A 22064-nucleotide genomic window follows, 5' to 3' on the forward strand; every position below is an offset into this window, starting at 1 on the left:
CAGGTTTTCAGAGAGGAAATTATTGGCATCTCTTGTATACATCATGAATAACTTCATTTTATATATATAATGAGAATATTTACAGAGTAAAGCAAGGGGTCTTCTTTTTAGTCTGACAATGTCTTTCATTCTACTTGTGAATTTTGTGAGCACATCTCTCCTCTCTTGATTGTGGCAACTTCATTAAGTGATCACATAATGAGAGCATGCTGATTTCTAGATAGAACTCTAAATGAATTTCTGTATTTAAGATTTGATTTTTTAATTTTATACAAAATGTTATCAAATGAAGACTAATTCTACCTCATAAAAATTGAATGACATTTATTTTTTCTTTATTTTTAAATATTACATTTATAAATAAAGTTCATTCATGTTACATAGATAGTTTTGGAAATTTTTGACATTATTAAATAAATCCATTCATGTTACAGAGACATTAAAACCTACTATTTTAGGAAAATCATTCTTGTTCAATGTACATTTATAGTATTGCTTCCTGTATAATTGTAAAATTTGAAATCCTCTTAGCATGCAGAATAGATTATGATATACCCAAGGATTAAGCTTCACTGTCTTGTGTCAGATTAATCCCTCATATATAGATCATCACTTGAGCTGACAGAAATATGGATGCAATTCAGCAAAAAAAAAAAAAAAAAAGCTCAATGGATAAATAATTTTATGCAGGATGAATGACATGCTTCTTGATTGGTTGATGTATACGTCTCCAAATTAAATTTAAATAACCCTCATGAACACATTTTTCTCAAACTTTCATAGAGATTCATGGAAAGTTGCTCCTTATTTGAATTCTTCTCACTTTACTGGAGTAACACACTTGATAAGAGTATTTTTTATTTTTATATGAGTTTTTACATTATCTTAAACTTTAATTTTCTCATTACTCTTGGTCTTTGCAGCCATTATTAATTAAAATAAGGGGTATTTGAACAAAAGCACTCTGATAACTGAGATGACTACTAAGTGAACAGTGGGCAGGAAGTGTACAGGGTGAGGCAGAAAGGAGGTTTACAGTTGTTCATATGGAAGATAATACAATGATAAGTAATAATACAGGAATAAGCTCTGTGTTGCACGTATTCATGATTGTAAACCTCCTTTTGCCCCACCCTATATATAGCAGGTCATTGGATAATGTCATTTGGTGTTGTCTCATTATAACATTGATAAGATGTTGTAGGAACTTAACTCTTGTTCATACTAATAAGCCTGTGATGAAAGTGGTTTTGTTATACATCATTTTGCTTAAAGTCACAGAAGCTATTGACAATGTTAAGTGGAGACTTACTGTACAGCGTAGATACACCAAAGGGATGATTCCCGGGGGACAGAGCAGGACAGTGTGAGTATAATCTCAGTTTTGTTATTTGACTTTTTAATGAACCAAACCATTTCAATAACAAGTATTCCAAACATAGTCTATTTTAATAATTAGGCACAATGTCAGAGCTAATACGAATTATTGTGGAATTATTTGGGGCCTGGGAATTTGGAGAATAGTTGGAAGAGCTTATGATCCTATTCCTAAAGGAGAGACCATGGACCCGTCAGTGCTGGTGCAGGTGCAGGTGTAGGTGTAGGTGCCCCCTAGGTTTCTTGGCTATGCCACTGTCCTCACTTCAGAGCTGTGGTTGCTCATTCATAGTCCTGCCAGTCTGTAGCAGAACAGGAATATCAGTTTATTGGAATATTTAATTACTAAACACTCCAGGGTTCCCAGCATTTGAAAAACACAACATTTATAAACCATGGACAGTGTCAAAGATCTCACACATAATGCATTTTTACTACTCTCTAACCTTGGTTTTCTATATATCTGAGTTAATTTTTCCAGAGGCATGGGAAGTGGGAAAATGGGCAATTTACTTTTCTCATTTACATTTTTACTTTTTAGTATAGACTGTGATCTGCTCACATAGGACCTAGAAATAGCACTGAACTTTTCTGCTAGTCTCTCACCTAGTTGAAGAATTCAGTGGTCAAATAAACAAAAGGGTATGGTAGGTCAGGAAATGTGGTTCGTATTTTTGGTTAATGACTATTTACTAGAAAATCTGGAGAAAATGTTGCCATCTTGACCAAAAAAACGTATCTTTCTCAGTACAATTTTTTCTTTAAAAAGTTAACTTTTGATTAATGTGATAAAGAAGGATGGGAATAGTACAATGAAAACTTGCTGGTAGCTCTACATCTTTTTTTAGTATGGCTTACATACTATGTATTACTAAAACTTTTCCAGAGCAGTAGCAAATTGAAAACTGTAATTTGAGTTTCATCTCCTCTGCCTCTGGTTAGAGGTATATAGATGAACAGGAAGAAGGGAGAAATACCTAACGTATAAAAAAGCCTTCAATCTGATTAGCTTTTAACTATAGATTTAAATATATAATTTACCTCATGTACAATATTTGAAAAAGATGTTCACTATTACAGACTTTTACAATTGTAAAATATATGCTTTCTACTAATGAATGGGCATCAAGAACTTTGAAGGGTCTGAGATTTGTACCCTACTTGCAAGATAACAAGTTATCAAACTATAGTTTCATGCTGGTGTAACACATGAGGCTCCTTGATTGGAGATGAAGGACTCTTGACTCCTCACAATGATAGTACCCAAAGTATCAACTTTTTCTGGGGAAGGAGGCATTGATTTAGTGAGCCCCATTCCTACAACGTGATGTAAAGAGGGATAGATGACATCTTCACACTCAGTGGGCTGTGTAAAGGATAGCAAATCTGAACTTAGGGAACTCAGATCTTTTATAACTGGGTAGTAAGTGTGCCTGCCCTGTGCTCCACAGGGAGACAGTCTCTTGTTCCAAGGGGAGTCAGAGCCTCATAGCAGTAATTCAAGAGACCCATGGAAAATTGTCTTCCGACAATGGGTCTGGGCTGAAATTTTTGCTTAATACTTTATTCATAATGCAAATCAGTGATGTAAACAAGATCACAAGAGCAAATGTTTAAAATACTTGGAAGAACCAAGTCTATAAGTATTCAACTTTTAAAGCACCACATAATGTACAATTTAAGAACCTTCCAAAATTTTACATTATTGAAAGTAAACTAAGCACTTTTACTTAGGATCACTTTGCCATTATGCTACATGCTTTTGAAATGAACAAAACTTTACTTTGAGAACTCTCTGAATTTAAACTTTTAACTAATTTATACTGTCTTTCCTCTTTTTACTCCATACAGGGAGGTTTTAGTCAGTAAAACACAAATTTCATATTTACACCAAACCAAAGTGAACCATTCTGAGAGAACCACCATCTCCAATTTCCTGAAAGTAAACAAATAAAAGTAATTACAATCATGTTTAAGCAGAGAATAAAAACAATTGACTTAATATTTCTTTTTAATATTTGTAATTTAAATATTTAAAAACGGTGAAACAAAATAGTTTAAAATGCATTACATATGTAAACAAGATAATTGTTTGTTTATCTTACTCTTAAAATTTTGACACAGTAGTCATAAGAATCAGTGAAGAGAAATAATACATGAAGCATAAAAAGGCAAAGAAGGAAGGGCAGGAAGTTAGCTGAAATTTGGAAGCACCTGAAGACTCTTACAATGAAAAGTTGCAGACTGTGGGTCATCATTTGTGATTCCATCTATTTGATTTTACAATACTATCTGTTCTAAAAGGACCTATGTAGCATATTTTTCTTAACTTTGATGTTTTACTAAGTATTTGATACTGGCTCTTGAGGTAATGGTTCATAGAAAGATAATGGTTTTATAAGCCCTGTGTACAGTTTTATGAAGCTGCAAAGAGATACTAACAAGGACCTCATCCATTTCCCATTTCTTTTTCTTTCTCCCCCAACAAGGATTTTTAAACTTATTTTTTAAATTAAATTTCTTTTTTTTTTTTTTTTTAACATATCTTTATTGATTTCAGAGAGAGGAAAGGAGGGGGAGAGAGAGAGATAGAAACATCAATGATGACAGAGTCATTGATAGGCTGAAGCCCGCAACCCGGGCATGTGCCCTGACAGGGAATGACCCTTGATCTCCTGGATCCTAGGTCGATGCTCAACTGCTGAGCCACGCCCAGCCAGGCTAAATTAAATTTCTTGATGTGACATTGGTTAATTACATTATATAGGTTTCAAGTGTACAATTCTATGATATGTCACCTGTATATTAATTACATTGTGTGTTTACCACCCAAAGTCCAATCTTCTTCCCTCACCATATACAGGGTGTCCGCAAAACTGTATACACACTTTAACAGCTGATAGCTCAATGGATGTTTCTTTCTTTTCAGAATTAACCCATTGGAATTAATAATTATTCAAAGTGTGCATACATTTTTGGGGACACCCTGTATTTGCTCTCATTTACCTTTTACTACTTCCCCAGCCCTTTCCTTCTGGTGACCAACATACTGTTTGTTGTCTGTGTCTATGAATTTTTGACTTTCTTGTTTGTTCATTTGTTGCTTCCAGTTTTATATCCCACATGAGTGAAATCATATGGTTCTTGACTTTTTCTGTCTGACTTATTTCATTTAGCATGATATTCTCAAGATCCACCTATGTGCAAAATGGCAGTATTTTATCTTTTCTTATGGCTGAGTAGTATTCTATTGTATATATATACCACATCTTTATCCAGTGTATCGGAGGACACTTTGGTGGTTTCCATGTCTTGGCCATCATGAATAATGCTGCAGTGAACATAAGGGTGCATATATCTTTGTGAATGAATGTTTTCAAAATTTTCAGGTAGATACTGAGAAGAGGGGTTGCTGGTTCATATGGTAACTGTATTCTTAATTTTTTTTTAGGAACTTCCATACTGTTTTCCATTGTGGTTTAACCAGTTTACATTCCCACTGGCTGTAATGGAGGGTTCCTTTTTTTCCACAACCTCTCCAACACTTATTATTAGTCTTGCTGATAATAGCTAGTCTAACAGGGGTGAGGTGGTATCTTACTGTATTACCACAGACACCATAGAAATACAAAGGATCATACTGGAGTACTATGAAAGCCTATATGCCATCAAGTTCAATAACCCAGAAGAAATGGATAAGTTCCTGGAAATATATAACCTTCCTTCACTGAGTCAGGAAGAACTGGGAAATCTATATGGACATATCAACAGTGAGGAAATTGAAACAACCATGAAAAACCAAAAAGTAAAAGTCCAGGATCAGATGGCTTTACTAGTGAATTCTACCAAACATTCAAAGAAGATTTAATACCTGTCCTTGTCCAAAAAATTGAAGAGGCAGTACATCCTAACACATTTTTTGAGGCCAACATAACCCTGATACCAAAAGCTGAGAAGGACAACACAAAAAGGGAAACGTGGGACCAATATCTCTGATGAGTACAGATGCAAAATCCTAGATGAAATACTAGCAAATCAAACACAACAATACATTAAAAATAATGCATCACAGTCACAGGAGGGACATGAAGAAACTAAGTTGGAGGCAGAGGAAGACACTGAGATTGATCGTTCTCGCAACTTGGACATTTTTTAGTACATTTTGAGGAATAAACCCTCCTAAGATGATAATGTAATAAATCATTTCTACTGAATTGCTTTGTTTTACTTTGCACTGACAGACATGAAAATCAGGAGAGAAATACCTGTTTTCTTGTTTTAAATAAAATTGAATATTTGGGGGAAAAATAATACATCCCAATCTAGTGGGGTTCATTCCAGAGTCACAACGTACACAAATTGATCAATTAATACACCACACCACACTAACAAAGGATAAAAATCGTATGATCATATCAATAGATGTGGAAAAAGCATTTGACAAGATACAACATCCATTTATGATTAAAACACTCAATAAAGGCCATATGTGACAGACCTTCAGCTAATAACATACTCGATGAAAAACTGAAAGCTTTTCCTCTAAGATCACGAACAAAATAGGGATGTCCACTCTTATCACTGTTACTCAGCATAGTACTCGAAGTCCTAGCCAGAACCATTAGGCAAGAGAAATAAAAGACATCTAAATTAGGAATGAAGTACAATTTTCACTTTTTGCAGATGACATGATTCTTTATATAGAAAACCTTAAAGACTCCATCCCCGACAAGGATTTTATGATAGGATTCTGAAATTGGAGGATGTTTAAATGTAAGACTAACAGTGAGTAATATTTGAAAAATAACACAGTGGAGCCATTTGGGAAAGTTTGGAGATAACCTATTTAGAATTGAAATGGTAAAGGGGAAGGGTAAAGAGAATAGGACTGGTGGTTGTACTTAAACTAACAGGTCATAATTGGAGACATTTCTCTGAAAAGTTATTCCTTAAGTTATATCTTGAAAGTTCTTTTTGCTAAGAGAAGACTTTCAGAAAGACATCATAGTATTTTAAGTAGTTATATCTTGAAGAAAACAGGTATGGCGTTGGCAAGTAAGGGAAAGGTATGTATGTAAGTACTTGTGGATCCTGATATACACAAATAAAAAAAAAAGACACCTGGAAAAACAGGTAACAAGAACAATGAGTAATTTAATATTGCCTGGGGCTTGTGTGTGCATGCTGGCTTTTAGCTTTCAATCTAAAAACAAAAAGTCATTTATATAAGCACTGGTATTTAAAAAAACACATAAGATCCAACTCATAGCTTATAAGCTATGATACCAAAATCAGTTTTTTATACTACTGAAACGGTCATCAGGAAATCTGGAGTTAGCTTTTGGTCTTGTTCACTAACTGGCAGAAATTGTACGTAAATTATTTTCCTAATAACTGGATATAATTGTTGCTCGACGGCCAGACTGCATACCCAGGAAGTATTATCTGTTTCAGCCATATTCTTGATGTTCCATAGTGTCTTCTATCCAGGGCTTAAGACCTCTCTTAACATTAGGAACTACATTTTTAAAAGTAGGAATCATAGAATTAACTTCTCAAGGATCTACCAGGACTTAAAAAAAATTTTTTTTTTTTTCCTTTGAAGGATTTCCTTTAACATCCATCCTGTTTTTTCCCTGGCCAGGTAGCTCAGTTGGTTAAGAGCATCGTCCCGATGCACTAAGGCTGCGGGTTCAATCCCAGTCGGGGCACATGCAACAATCAACCAATGAGTGTATAAATAAATGGAACAACAAATCGATGCCTGTTTCTGTCTCTGTCTGTCTGTCTCTCTCCCCCCTCCCTCTCCCTTCCTCTCTCCTAAAATCAGTGAAAAAAATGATTAAAAAATAATAAAATCCATCCTATTTTTAAAGAAGACTTCAAGGGCATTTCCAAGGTTTCCATGAAAGTCTGTTCCATGCTAATAACCTTGACTGGTATTCTATTTACTTTATAGGAATTTTGATGATTAATGAAATAATGTATTTTGTATACTTATTAATAATTATTAAAAGTAAAGTATAGTCATTAAATAAAATTTGGAAAACAGAAAGGTACAAAAATTTTTCTGTTGTCTCACCAGTCACATGAAAACTATGGTTTAATGTGTATTTGCTTTCGGTCTCTTTTTTCCACATACATGTTTTATGTTTTTAAGACAGCAGAAATTATATTGGATTTACAGTTCTCTATATTTTTGGCTTGGTTTTTGGCTTCACTTTATTCTTCAATGCTCCCACACAGTCTTTGTTTTTAATGGCTAAATTTTATTTCATTAAATACTATAGTGCTCCTTAATCACTGCTTTTATTTTTGTTAAATTTATCCAACTCCCAATTTCTTCTTTTTTATAAATAGCCCTATGATAGACATTCTTACGTGTGAAGTTTTTTCTGTGTTTAGGATTATTTCCTTGGTATAGAGCTGTAGCAATAAGAATTATTGGATCAAAATTTATGAAATTTTAGGCTGCTGGATGCACAGTATAGAATTGGTAGTTTTGGTTTGTTTCTTCCCTAGTTTGGGAGGAGGTGATTTTGTTTGGTAATAGGAAGTCATAGTTTCAGTGGAGGTTGATCATTTTATTAAGTTCTGAAACTGCTCACCCTTGACTGAACGGCAACATGTTAATTCATGTAATAATTTAATGCAACAAAAGGGTTTTTCCCAGTCCCTCATTTGAGTTCTACATATAGTTAAGTGTATTTTCTGAGCTACACCCTATTGCTGTTACCTAATGTTGGGCAATACCAGGTTACCTTTCTTTTAAAATGTACACAAACTTTTGTAAGCAGACTCTGCAGACAAGTTAAGGTTTGCTTTGCTACAAACTGGATTTTGACCTGTTGCTCACTTAATACTGACATCTTCTATTAAAAAATATAGAAATGGACAAAGGACCTAAATAGACACTTCTCCAAAGAGGACAGACAGATGGCCAATAGACATATGAAAAGATGCTCATCATCACAAATCATCAGGGACATGCAAATTAAAACTACAATGAGATATCACCTTACACATGTCAGAATGACTATCAGCAATAAATCAACAAACAACAAGCATTGGCAACGATGTGGCTGAAAGGGAGCCCTTGCGCACTGCTGGTGGGAATGCAGACTGCTGCAGCCACTGCGGAAAGCAGTATGGGGTTACCTCAAAAAATTAAAAATGGAGCTGCCTTATGACCCAGTGATTCTACTTTTAGGATTACATCCAAAGAAACCTGAAACACTAATATGAAAGAATATATGGACCCCTAAGTTCATTGCAGAGTTATTTACAATAGCCAAGATTTGGAAGCAGCCTAAGTACCTATCAGTAGATAAGTGGATAAAAAAGCTGTGGAACATTTACACAACAGAATACTACTCAGCTGTAAAAAAGAAGGAAATCTTACCTTTTGCAACAGCATGGATGGACCTGGAGTATTATGCTAAGTGAAATAAGCCAGCCAGAAAAAAGACAAGAACCATATGATTTCACTCATATGTGGAATCTAATGAACAAAATAAACTAACGAACAAAACAGAAACAGATTCATATATACAGGGAACAGACTGACAACTGTCAGAGGGGAGGGAGGTTGGGGTGTGTGTAAAAAAGGTAAAGGGATTAAGCAAAACAAATCTCAACAGACACAGACAACAGTATGATGATTACCAGAGGGAAAGGGGGCTGGGGGAGGTAGAAGAGGGTAAATGTGGGGTACAAATGGTGATGGAAGGATACTTGGTGGTGAACATGCAATGCAATATGCAGATGATGTATTGTAGAATAGTATATCTGAAACCTATATAATTTTGTTGACCAATGTTATCCCAGTAAATTCAATTAAATGGATACTAAATGATCATGTCATTATTTTACGTTTCCCCATCTGAAGTTCTTGATTTATTTCAACAATAATTAAATTTCAGAAGTATACTACTTCAGAGGTAGAAGAAATCATAAAAGTTTCTTAATCTGAAATTCTTTCACTTTGTAAATGAGATGTGTATGGGTTACGTGTTTTGTCCAGTCACTCATTTAGTGGCAGAGCTGGGATTAGCATTTCTTTGTTCCCTGTGAAGTGCTTTTTCCACTACAGATTTTTCATGTACTAACAGATAACATGTGTTCCACAGCCTGCATTATGATAAACTCCTATGATTGCCTATTCCTATCATTTAAAGCTCTTGTTTATAGGCACACTAGTAGCCCGCCAATGTGATGGGAGATGCTTTCCTGAGAAAGCTGTCTAGTTTTCAAGTTTCACCAATGAATATTAACCCTGTGCCTTGCATTTTTGGGATCATATAGGGATTTCTTTTTAATCAATATTCCAGTTTTGGTATTTGATGTTCTTTCTAGAAAATGAAATGTCAAACTGACTACCATCTAGCACTTGCCAAAGGTTAGCTTGAGACTTCCAGTGCTTATAGGAGACAGGTTGATAACAAAGTAACAATCTGTAACTTTCCAACTTTCTCTGTGTTAAGTGAACCATCAGAACGGAATGTACTTAGAACATGTCATTTTACCTTCCCACAGAAATGCTTTCACTGAATCAAGATTCAGTTTAATTCCCTTAGCTTTTATAGAAGATTTATAATAAAAATATATATGTGAATAGAATTTCTGTCTTTTTCAAAACCCTACTTGAAGACATGTTTAGTTTGTTTTTCAGTTTTCTAACACAAGCATTCTTGAGTGTGAATGAGTGCAAGAAATGTTTCTATTTAGATGAATTTACTATTTGCATGTTTTTAAAAATTAAGTCAGTAAGAACAATAATAATGAACAGTGTTTTAGAATTTACAAAATGCTTTCACATTACCTAATTTGACATAATCCTGTAATGTAATTAAATATAATTATTCCCACTTTACAGATAAGGAAACAGGTATAAAGAAATGTGTGGCAATGAGGAAGTGGCACAGAACTGCACCTGAGATGGTTTGCCTATAAACCCTGCATTCTTTCTAACATTATGTCTCCTAAAGTAAACCCATTTCCCTTTTTTGCTTTAGCCTCTCCAAATTCAGAACTAAACTCAGTTTTTTTTTGTTTCTGTTAATCCTCACCTGAGGATATTTTTTTCCATTGATTTTATAGAGTGGAAGAGACACAGAGAGAGAAACATCAGTGTGAGAGAGACACAGCAATTGGTTGCTTTTCGCACACACCTCAACCGGGGCTGGGGATCAAGCTTGCAGTTGAGGTATGTGCCCTTGACTGGAACTGAACCCACAACCCTTCAGTCCACCCGGCAACGCTCTAACCACTGAGCCAAACTGGCTAGGGCTAAACTCAGTTTTAATTTGTATAAAACAGCCCAGATATTGAACATCTCTTATTTTGAAGCTTCTTTTTTAAATATATCTTTATTGATTTCAGAGAGAGGAAGGGAGAGGGAGAGAGAGAGAAACATCAATGATGAGAGTCATTGATCGGCTGCCTCCTGCACGCCCCCCTCTGGGGATCGAGCTCGCAACCTGGGCATGTGCCCTGACCGGGAATTGAACTGTCTCCTGGATCCTAGGTCGATGTTCAACCGCTGAGCCACACCGGCCAGGCTACTTTGAAACTTTTAATTAACTTTTGCTTTGAGTAATTTTATTTTAGATATGACATATAAAATAATCTTGTGAACTGCCCTAAATCTTTCAGAAAGTAGATAGGTCATGAATACTAAGATAAATTGGTTCATACCTATGAAGAATAATCACTGTATTATGGTTGTGTTGACACTTTTGTTTTTTATCTAATGGTTTATCTAACTCTCCTTGGGGAATATGTTTACACATTTTAAAATATATATTTAAAAAAATCATTCTTCAGAGGAAAGAAATAGGTATGAGAATAGTTTATCATTTATCCATGTCAACAAATATCTCAAGATATAGATTAATAAACTTTATGATAGAAGTATCAATGAACATATAATTGCTACTTTTTAAATCATACTTTTAGAAATTATATACTTCAGTTATATAAGGTGCTCTTTATAAATGGAGATGATTGCCAATATGTAAACACTGGGGATATATATACACATACATGTATATATACATAATTATACACTCTCTAGTCTACCTGTACTACTCTCTCCTAGATAATAAGGACAGAAATAACAATATAAGAAACACACTGCTGTAATTGTCATAATTCCAGATTAAGAAAATGAGTTTCCTACCATTTCCAAGTCTAAGATTTCTTCTAGACAGTAAGAAGTTCAGGCAAGACAATGTAGATATATAATTACATGACTTATTACTTACTTGTTTATGACCAAAGTCAGTGGTAGGGAATGAGAGGTATGTCCCATAACTAGAAACTAATTCCAACATGCAAGTCCAAGTTAGCCTCTTTAAAATTTAGTAGATAGAGGCCAGGGATGTTGCTAAACATCCTACAATGCACAGGAAGGTTCCCCTAGAACAAAGAATTATCCAGCCCAAAATGTCAGTAGCTCTGAGGTTGATAAGCCCTGGTGTAGAGCCAGACTGCTTGGGTTTGAATTCCAGCAGCACACCTAACAAAGCTATGCAACTGTGGTGAAGTTACTTAATTTCTGTGTCTGTTGTCTATAGAAGGAAGCTAATAGTATCTACCTCATAGGTTGTTGTGAGAATTAACTGAATTAAAATACTTACTGAGACCAGTGTCAGTCAGATAGTAAGCACTTGATAAATATTAGCATTAGTTACTTTATTTAAAATTTTTAATTTTCTTATTGAATATATTTAATAAATGGTCAATGAAGAGATATATATTGAAAGTTATTAAGAGAAAGTTATACAAAGACACAAAGTCCCACTTTAAAATGTAGCACATGAAAATTTTGAATGAGAAAATTCTTTGCAAGCAATAACAATAGGTTGTTAAAATCCGTATTTTAATTGCACTTAATAATTTCCAAACAAGAAACCAGAGGGCTGAACATAAAGTGTATGTGAGTTAGTGCTAATCTGAACTTAAGCTATATTAATATCTGAACTCAAAGACTTATTGCCAATTAGGTTACGATAACCAGTCTGTGTAACTGATGTTTCTTATTTTGTATAACAACTCTTCCAGAAAGATCCTTGGGAAGTCAAGTTCTTGACTGGATATCATGTACACTTGTGTTTCTGTAAAATTTTGACAGGATGCAGTTTTTTTTCTTTAACAAGTGTTCTTAAAAAAATAAGCTATTTTAGAATATATAAAATGTATGGTTAAGTTCTTTAAGCTTTGGCAAATTAAATACAGGTTATTATGCATATACATGCAACAGTAATATGGAGTATTTCCCTCTAAACAAATAATTAAAAAAAGGTTTTGACCCTGAATTTATTTAATTAATTTAATTTTTTCCCATTTATCCCCTCTATGCCCTCTTCCACCTCTACCCCCCACCTCCACCCCCCTGCTATCACCACACTGTGATTTTAGGCCTCTGGATAAACAGTACAGTTAATTTCAGTATAGATATGTCCATAAAGAAGAAGACTGAAGCAATGATGATGATGATGATGATGATTAGTATAGTTCCATATAATTAACAAAGTCCTACCACATACATGACCACAATAGAATTTCATAAAAATCCTGTGGAGTATGTGGAATTATCTCTGTTTTGCAGATGAGGAACTTGAAGCTTAGAGAGGTGAAATGATTTTTCCAAAGTTATAATGCTCATAATTGTGGAACTATCATTCAAACTCAAGTCTCATAATGAACCAGTTACTGTAATCCACTCTGGGTTTTTAGTAAAATGGGGAGGCTTTCTCTGATTTACACCTAAGCTTTCTGAAATTGGCATAACAGGGCACTGATATTGTCTCTCAAAATGAACTCCAATGTAATGTGAGCAGCAGCATATGGAGAGGGCCCTCACATGCATCACTTGTTATTAATATTATACATAAATGTGACAAGAATGACATGGATAACTTAGTCGTTATTGTAAATCTTTCATTTTTAAATTTTTAATTCTGGATTATTTCAAACATATACCAAATTATAGAGAATGGTATATGTAAACTGCTATGTTACTCATCACCCACCTTCATCAATTATCAACTCATGGTGACTTAAATTTACCTATATCCCTCCTTTCATTCCACTGGATTATTTTGATGCAAATTTCAGACATGAATTTCATTTGTAAATATTCCATATGCACAATTTTATTTTTCAGAAATAAATATTTTAGTAATCAGAACTCTGAAATACTGAAAAGCTGAGTAGTTTTCTAGAAAGATATTTCCACTTAATGTATACCAGTAGACAGACTTTCCTGAGTTCAAAATAATCACATACAGTTTGCTTTACCTTTGGAATTTAAGGTCTAATAAGAAACAGTAATAAAGTGTTTTACCTGCCCTATGGAGTCATCTCTTATTTCTCCTCCTAAAATAAAAGATCACAACATTAATTATCTTAAAATCTAATAAAGGACCTTAACAAAAATTGTTAACAGAATCTTTTACCATCCTCACTAAACAGAGAAATACTTAAAACAATCATAACTTAAACAAATTAAAATATTAAAAACTCTAGAGGAAGCAATATCCAAACTTCAAAACAGTAAGTACCAATTACTATCCTACATACATGTTATGGCTAATATCGACCCTGCAATCAATGAGTAGATTCTGCCTATATTATGCCTTCTCTTATTAAAATGGTGCCTTCATGGCAAGAAAGTTCCATTTATGTGCCAATTCTGGTTTATTGGTGGTTATCCAGGGAACTGTGGAACTGTGTTGAGAAGTTTTATGAGAACTTATGCTTCCTTAATGTATATGCCACTAGGCTAAGAGAAAAGAAGTGTCATTACTGTCACAATCTAATGTCTCATTATTGATGGGTATCAGGTAGATATTAAAGTACATATTCTCATCCTTGAAACAAGTAACTGCTAGTGTCTGTAAATCCCAATATAGTACTTAGTGCACGCTTATACCACTCATTTGGCACTATGCTTATGTTAACTTATTTATTTCCTTTATTTATTTATAAATCATCATCGGGGCATTTCTTGGTGCTAGAACTCCAAGGAGGAATAAAAGATTTCTATTCTTCTGCTTGACTGATTCCACTGTTGAAGTTAATTGATTTTTTCAGTGCAGTCATTCAGTTAGTATCCTTCAGCTCCAGGTTTCCCTTTTTCTTTTATTTTTTATGGTTTCTATTTCTTTTGTTTATGTATTGTTTTCCTGGTGTGTGTTTTTTAAGTTGTCTACCTGTGTTCTCTTTTAACTGACTGAGCTGCTTTACATGAGTTTTTGGAATTCTTTGTCAAGTAGTTCATGGATCTCTATTTCTTTAGGGTCAGTTACTAGGACTTTATTAATTTCCTTTGGTAATGTTATATTTGCCTGGATTTTTGTGATCCTTAGAGTCTTGCATTGGTGTCTGTGCATTTGAAGGAGCAGGAACCTCTTCCGTTCTTTACAGATTATTTTTGGCAGGTAAAGACCTACTCCTGCCAGGTACCCATATAGACAGGCTGTCCTCCACGACTACAATTGAGCAGGGCCAGGGCCAGGCCTTGAGGCGATTTCCAGTTTCACAGTCAGATCCTTGGTTGGCTGGCCTGTTACTGGGGACACCAGCAGGTGCAGCTTGTGCCACGGCCCCAGGTGATTGGGGCTACTTCTGGGTCCACAGTTGGTAGGCTTATTACTTGGGATGCAGATCAGTGTGTGTCTTCCCAGGTCCATACTTGGGTCTGCAGACAGTGGGCCTGTTATTGGGGTCATACACGGTGTGGTTCCTGCCAAGTCCACAGGTCTGGGGGCTAGAGCCATGTCCACAGGGCCTGTTACCAGGGTGTGGGTGTGCCTTGTCAAAGTGTTTTTCCTCAGTCTTGGGCTCCACTGGGTGATACAACAACTTCCTACCTGGATTTTGAAGCTCTTGGAGTAGCACTTTTGTTCATGGATGGTTGCCAAGTTAATGTTTCTTTGGGGGAATGAGGGCTGGGGATCTCATTCTGTTATGTTGCTAGTAACCATCAACTTTTAATTTCAACTTGTTGAATACCATTAACTCTATACTTTTCTTCAAATTCAAGGTAAAACAAACTTAGAGGGGAAATGCCATTTTTTTCCTACTGAGAATCCCATATCTTTAAACCATTAATGCCAAAAGAATCACTTTAAATTGTTTATTCAAGTGCCCACCCTTTACGAGAATCATTCCATTGAAATTGTGACTTCATAGGTGAGAACAATTGAAGAGTTGGAGTGACAGTATTTTGAGTCAGAGTTGGGACCATATATTTTATAGGCTCTGTGACAGTTAGTAGACCTGTTTGTGGGGGGGGGGAAATGTTAGTAACTGCTACATGCTTGTCACTATGCAATACTGCTTTAAAAATTCTTTTTCTCTCCTTTCCACTTTCCTCAGATGCTAAAGTTGCTCTCATGTATTTCCTTCCCTGGACTATCCAGAAGAAAAACTTCATTTAAAATCCATTAATGCCACATGCCTCTCTTGTCCTCTGTCTTCCTTTCTTCCAGATTTTATATTCCAAAGTCTCAAAGATTTAGTTCAGCAGAACTGGCCCATTATCAGCGGGAAAGGTAAGAAAATTAGTAGGCCAAGCTTAGAGTCATCTTTAGGGGTCAGTGAAAAGGGGCAGAGTGAAAACTTACAAATATTAACCACTTTTGTCTCTTCATAGCCAGTCACCTATGTGTTATTTGTGCTTTATATTTCCATAATTTCTTACACAATTTCTTTTGCACATTGAAATTGTACTTTGCAGGCCACCAGCTCAGCTGAGAATCTTGACTGGAGGCGATTGCTTTGTTACTGTGTCATGGGTTTTTGGTACCAGTTTTAGGGAGTATATTACATGGCTGTCTTCTGGTACTTACTATGTACATTTCTTTTTTACTGAACTGGGCAAAAATCATACCACTTTTCTCAGTGACCGTCAGAGCCTGGTTTCTCAAAGTGTAATCTCCAGGCCAGTAGCATATACATCACTTGAAAGCTTGTAGAAATTCAGAATTTTGGGCTTCACCCAGACCTACTCTATGAGAATTAATATTTTAACAAAATGCCCACATTTATTTGTATGCTTATTAAAATTAAGTCCTTGTTTTAAGCAGGTGACTTGGTATTTTACATTATACCAACCAAGACACGTTTCATAGCATAACAACTGGAAATGCCCAGGGCTTTCTTATTTTTATTCATTTACTGAAAGCGCTTGCCAGGTATAATGCTGTTTTTTTTGTTGTTGTTGTTATACTTTAAATACTTTGGGTATCATGGATACCATTACCTGTTTTAATACAGGCCTTATCCATCAAAGATTCAGCGCAGGTGTCTTTTTCAGGTTCATTCCTTCTGTCAAGTACTTGTCTGCTGTGTAAGTGTTTTTTTAATTGGGAAGATAGAAAAGAAAATTATACAGTTAAATATGTTATAGATTTTTAAATTCTGAATATTTTCAAACCCCTGAAATTTTAAAAAACGTAATTTAAAATTTCCTTGGAATCTTTCAACAGATGTAATCATTTAAATACCATAATGTTAAAAACATTGAAAACTGATTTTAATTTTCCCACCATTAAATATTTTACCTGACATTTTGAAGGGCATTAAATCCAACTTTAATATATAAATAAAATATTTTATACACAGTTTTCAAGAATGTCATATAATTTGAATCACACATTATAAATGTTTGTGACTGGCTTCTGTTGCTCAGTATAACGTCCAGGTATTCATCCAAGATGTTACATGTATCAATAGCCTATCGCTTTTTATTGCTGAGTAGTAGTTTAGTGTATAGATGTACCAGTTTGCTTATTCACCTGTTGAAGGATATTTATTTTTCCCAGGTTTTGGCAACTATGAGTAAAATGGCTATAAACATTCATATACAGGTTTTTGTGTGACATGAAAATTTGCCCTAGAGAAATGAAAACTTAAGAATAACATTGTTGGATTAGATGATAAATATTTTTAACTTTGTAGGAAACTGCTAAACTCTTCCCCAGGATGGCTGTACCATTTTGTGTTCTCACCAACAATGTATGAGAGTCCCAGTTGCTCTGCATCCTAACCAGTGCTTGGTATTGCCAGTATGTTTTTATTATAGACGTTCTAATAGGTGTGCTGGGTTATTGCATTATGGTTTTAATTTTGCATTTCTCTCATGGCTAATGATGTTGAGTATTTTGTCATGTGCTTTTTTGCCATCCATATATCTCCTTATTAAAGTGTCCAAGTAAGTTGTTTGCCCATTTTAATTGTTTTTTTTCTTAGTGTTGAGTTTTCAGAGTAGTTTATATATTCTGGACACAAATACTTTATCTGTTATCTGATTTGCAGATATTTTTCCTAGCGTGTCAGGGTGTTTCTGGCTCCATTTAGAGGATTTTCCTGCGGAATGCAGTTCAGCACCCCTGTCCAGCTCTGTTTTCAGTTGTACATGAATAGGAAAACCAAAGCCTATTCTTTAGTTAGGTATTTTTTGTCTGTATGGCACCATCTTTCTTAGGTTATTTTTTGCTTTCCATAATTGCCTCCCTGAAAGTTTTAATTTTTAAACTCTTTTCATCTCTCTTTCTTGACACAGAAAGGTATGGGAACCCAGATTAAAAAATAACTGCAGGAGACCATGTCTGAGGATAACTGCTTTCAGGGGAAAAAAGCCCCTTAAAGTGAATCCCTTTAAAATGGAACTGAAAATCATAGTAAATAATGACAATTTGACTAAAAATAAAAGGTAAAAACATATAGATAAGCTTACTTTATCTTACATAAAAATAATGTTATAATTTTAATTTGGCATGAATTCTTAGAAGACACAAAGTGTGACTCAGTTTGATTTGGCAGGTGGGAAGCGGTCCTAGTTTTCCTGACCGGATTGTGAAGAACATGATATGCATGGCATCTTTGACTTTGACAACATACGTCATCATAAAAGAGGGTAGTTTTTTCCAAGAAATATATAAGGGCTTTATTTTTTGAGGCTTCTATTAATACTTTACTAATAAACATTTTATCTTGCAATTCTTTAAATTTTATTATCCTTGTGGAAGTTTGCTTTTTCAGCTGATTGGTCTAAGTGTCAATCAACTGAGAAACCGTATCCTCATTTATGGTTTTTATATGAGATCCTCACATTTCTCCATTTTATTGACTTCATGAAACAGTCTTTTGTTCTGTGAAAAATTTTCAGTTGTTTTGAAATGTTTGCATTACTGTGTTGGGTGTTTACTTAGTTGATGAACTGACAATTCACAGGTGAAGATACAATTCACAGTTGAAAATGACAATTCACAGGTGATTCTTCACTAGGGAGTACAGACTGAGTTTACGAGTGGTTAGCCTATTCTTCAATAGTGCACATTATGAGGAATATTGTTGTGTGTAACCACAGGTTTCAGATAATAGGGACACCCTATAGCTAAAATTTTATGATATTTTCAGTGCAAAGTTATGAAGTTTGAATGCTCTGAGCTTTGTGGAAGAAAAGTACTATGCAAATAGTACATGTTGTATGAAGTCTGTTAATAAAGGATAAATATGTAATATTAATAAGGCTTTGTATATGAAGTTATACTTTCATGGTTTTTATTTGGCTTAGTTAATAAAAAGGATACATTCCAAACCAAAACACTGCCATTCAGAATCTGTACATTTTGGAGTTTTGGATATTCTAAGGTCTTGGCTTTTCTAGTTCTAGCACTGGAGAACTTCCATTCCATAAAAGAGCTATGAATCCATAAAGCAGCTCATTTCCTCACAGCTTTTCTTGAGACGTATTAAAGCTACAGTAAAATGTACCTTCTTTTTCACAGTAAGCTTTATTTAGTGGGTCAGAAAACAAAATAAGAAAATTCATAGGAGACCAGATTAGGCTGGAGAGAAAATGGAAATATTCTTTGTTCTTCAGCTCCCATTTTCTCTCTCACATTATCTTGATCAGGTTTCTTAAACATAGCTAGAGATTCAGTGAAAAACTGTAAATATCTTTAGGTTGTCAAATTGCCGATACTCTGATTTTTGTTTTAAAAGAGTTTAAGATTGTCTGTCTTTTTTGGAAATATGTTTAAGATTGGCTAGTTTTTTAGTCAAATACTGAGGCTTAGAAAAAGATGTCTGTACTTAGTTTCTAGTTTTATAGCCAGCAAACATAACACACCTAAGTGGGAATAAGAACTTAACCAGTTCTAATACACATTGTTATCTTAATAGCTGAACACATGGAAATGCTCCGTATATTCCACATTTATTTCAGTTTAAGATGCAGAAATGAACTTCCTAGACATATGCCAAGTGGTTTTTCTTTGAGCTGTGTAATCTTTTTAAAATTGTTAGGTCAAAAATATGAAAATCAACCATTTGAATAGTGCTAATCTTGGTCAGCCACATCAAAATATGAAAACCAACTATGAGTAATAATATTAATGACATAGAAAGTATAAAGTCTTAGTTAATTCACATAATGGTGATTAAAGAAAACACACACACACAAAACCTCATTTATACCCTAGATGGTGTAATTGCTTTAAATGTGCAAGTGTCTGATTCTTTTATATATCTAAAATATCTACACACTTAGTACCTGCTATATATTCTTATATCCTATATATTCTTGTCTTATAAAAATTTCTTTTATTTACTCAATAAATGTTTATTAATCTTCTGTTACATGCCAGGCACTTTTCTAAGTCCTGGAGGATGCATCAGTGAACAATGAAAATAGAAAAGGTAAAATTCCTACCCTCATTTGGTTTATATTCTAGGAAGTTTGTTGATAAACCTAAGTGCTGTGCAGTTTATTCAAAACCAGTTTTGGGTTGTTTTCTGCATTATATTTAGTTCAAATTAATACAGTTTACTAATTTTGTTATGAGCTACCCAGAAATTAAAATTTCAGTTGGTGATTTGTATGCGTATGAAGAATGTAAACAGTCTTTGGGAAGAATGTAAAAAAGTCTTTGGGAAGAATTAAGAGAACACTGTATAGAATAGGCTGACAATTTATAGTTCATTCATTCATCCATTCATTCAGGGGTGGAGTATTTGTTGAATGCTCACTCTGCAGTTGGTACTGGGTTGAATGCTGTGGCTGTAACAGTGAGTGAAAGCGGGCGCACCCTTAACTACTGGTGGGCCTAGGCTGCAGGCCATGGTGCCATCTTTTCTTCTCTTCTTCCAGAGTCTGAGACATTACTGAATTACTGTACTCATTTCTTTTATCTTGTCTCTAGTTAAACTTGCTTTGTCTATTGAAATAGAAGTTAAAATAAAGGCTTTAAGTATCTTTGGGGAGCTAAACTTCTGCAACTGCAGTTCCAATGTTCAAATTTAGCCCTGAGCCCCAGCATTCAGATGGTGAAGTCTGAGACAGACCTCACCTCAAAACTTCCCGATTGTCAAAGCAGTTTTTCCTATGAAGTCAGCCTAGTCATTCAAAATGATCTATTAAAATGCAGACACACCCTAACACATTGTATTAGTTTTCCCTTGCTGTTGTAACAAATTACCACTAACTTAGTGGTTTTAACAGGGTGCATTCCTTTTTTGGAACTTCTAGAGGCGACCTGCATTCCTTGGCTCTTGGCTCCCTTCCTCCATTTTCAAAACTAACAAGGGCAGCTTGAGTTCTTTTCACAGTAAGTCTGACACTGACTCTTCTGCCTCCCTCTCACATTTACGGACTCTCTTCCACATTTAAGGATTACATCAGGCCCATCTGGATAATCCAAGATAATCTCCCTATTTTAAAATCAGATGATTAGCAACCTTCGTTCCATCTGTGCCTTAATTCCTCTTTGCCATGTAATATAATATACTCACAAATTTTGGGGATTAGGACATGGACATGCTTGGAAGGCCATTATTCTGTCTACTACACACACTAATATCCTATGGTGCCTTCTCACCGCAATTTAAACAAAGATCATATACCATAGCATGACCCTAAATAATTTATCATCCTCCATTCTTCCTTTACAGTTTAGTTCTCTGTTTCTTGGACCTCCCAAACGTGTTCCCACTCTAGGGTCTTTGCATGTGCAGTTCCCTCTCCCTGGGATGCTCTGTCAGTTCACCCCATCTTCACATAGGTGACTCCTTGTCATTCGGGAGTTGACTCAAATACTCCCTTCTCAGTGAGGATTTCTCTGATCACCAATTCTCTGTATTTTCTTGTATTTTTGCTTGTTTCTTATCTATCTTATTCCTCTTTCTGCCACACACGCCTGAGTGACAACTCCAAGAGAGCAGTGGGCCAGATATGTGGCAGTTACACACCAGGCTTGTGGTAGGGTTTGGAGAAATTATAATGTCTAAGACAGTCATGGTGGTTCCTGCCTTCATGGAGTTTATAGGTTTTAATAAAGAAGCATATATTAGTCTAATTATCACCCAAGAGAATGAAATTACAAATATGACAGTGTTAGGAGGCTTTATAGTTAGTATGTCCTAAATATCTGGTAGGACTTGTTTTTTCACTCACAATTTTTTAAAAGTGTTTTCCTGGATATTTCTGTATACTTGTTTTTCTCTATGAACTTGAATATCAACTGTCCAACCCCATAAAAAAGTATGTTGGTATTTTATTGGGACTTCATTAAATTTATAAGTTAATTTAGGGAGCACTGACATCTTTATGCTGTTGAGCCTATTAAAAAAGAGGAGAGTATCTTTCCATTTGTTCAAGGAGATATTTATGTCTT

General features: G+C 34.9%; 1 protein-coding gene across 3 annotated transcripts in view; it reads right to left on the bottom strand.

Annotated features, from left to right (window-relative positions):
* Positions 1–315: 315 nt before the first annotated feature.
* The window catches only part of WDPCP (WD repeat containing planar cell polarity effector), a 271886-nt gene continuing 250137 nt past the window's right edge, over positions 316–22064 (bottom strand). For 2 of the 3 annotated variants that reach the window (XM_081157181.1, XM_081157180.1), the window contains exons 16-18: positions 16649–16731; positions 13727–13758; positions 316–3313 (exon numbers count right to left, since the gene is read on the bottom strand). In XM_081157181.1, coding sequence (XP_081013307.1) covers positions 3263–3313; positions 13727–13758; positions 16649–16731 — 166 coding nt within the window. In that variant the 3' untranslated portion in view covers positions 316–3262. The remainder of the gene's footprint in view (positions 3314–13726; positions 13759–16648; positions 16732–22064) is intronic. The other variant, XM_081157182.1, reaches the window with a different exon arrangement.

The sequence above is a fragment of the Miniopterus schreibersii genome (genome assembly GCF_964146895.1).
Source record: "Miniopterus schreibersii genome assembly, chromosome: 13".
Lineage (NCBI taxonomy): Eukaryota > Metazoa > Chordata > Mammalia > Chiroptera > Miniopteridae > Miniopterus > Miniopterus schreibersii.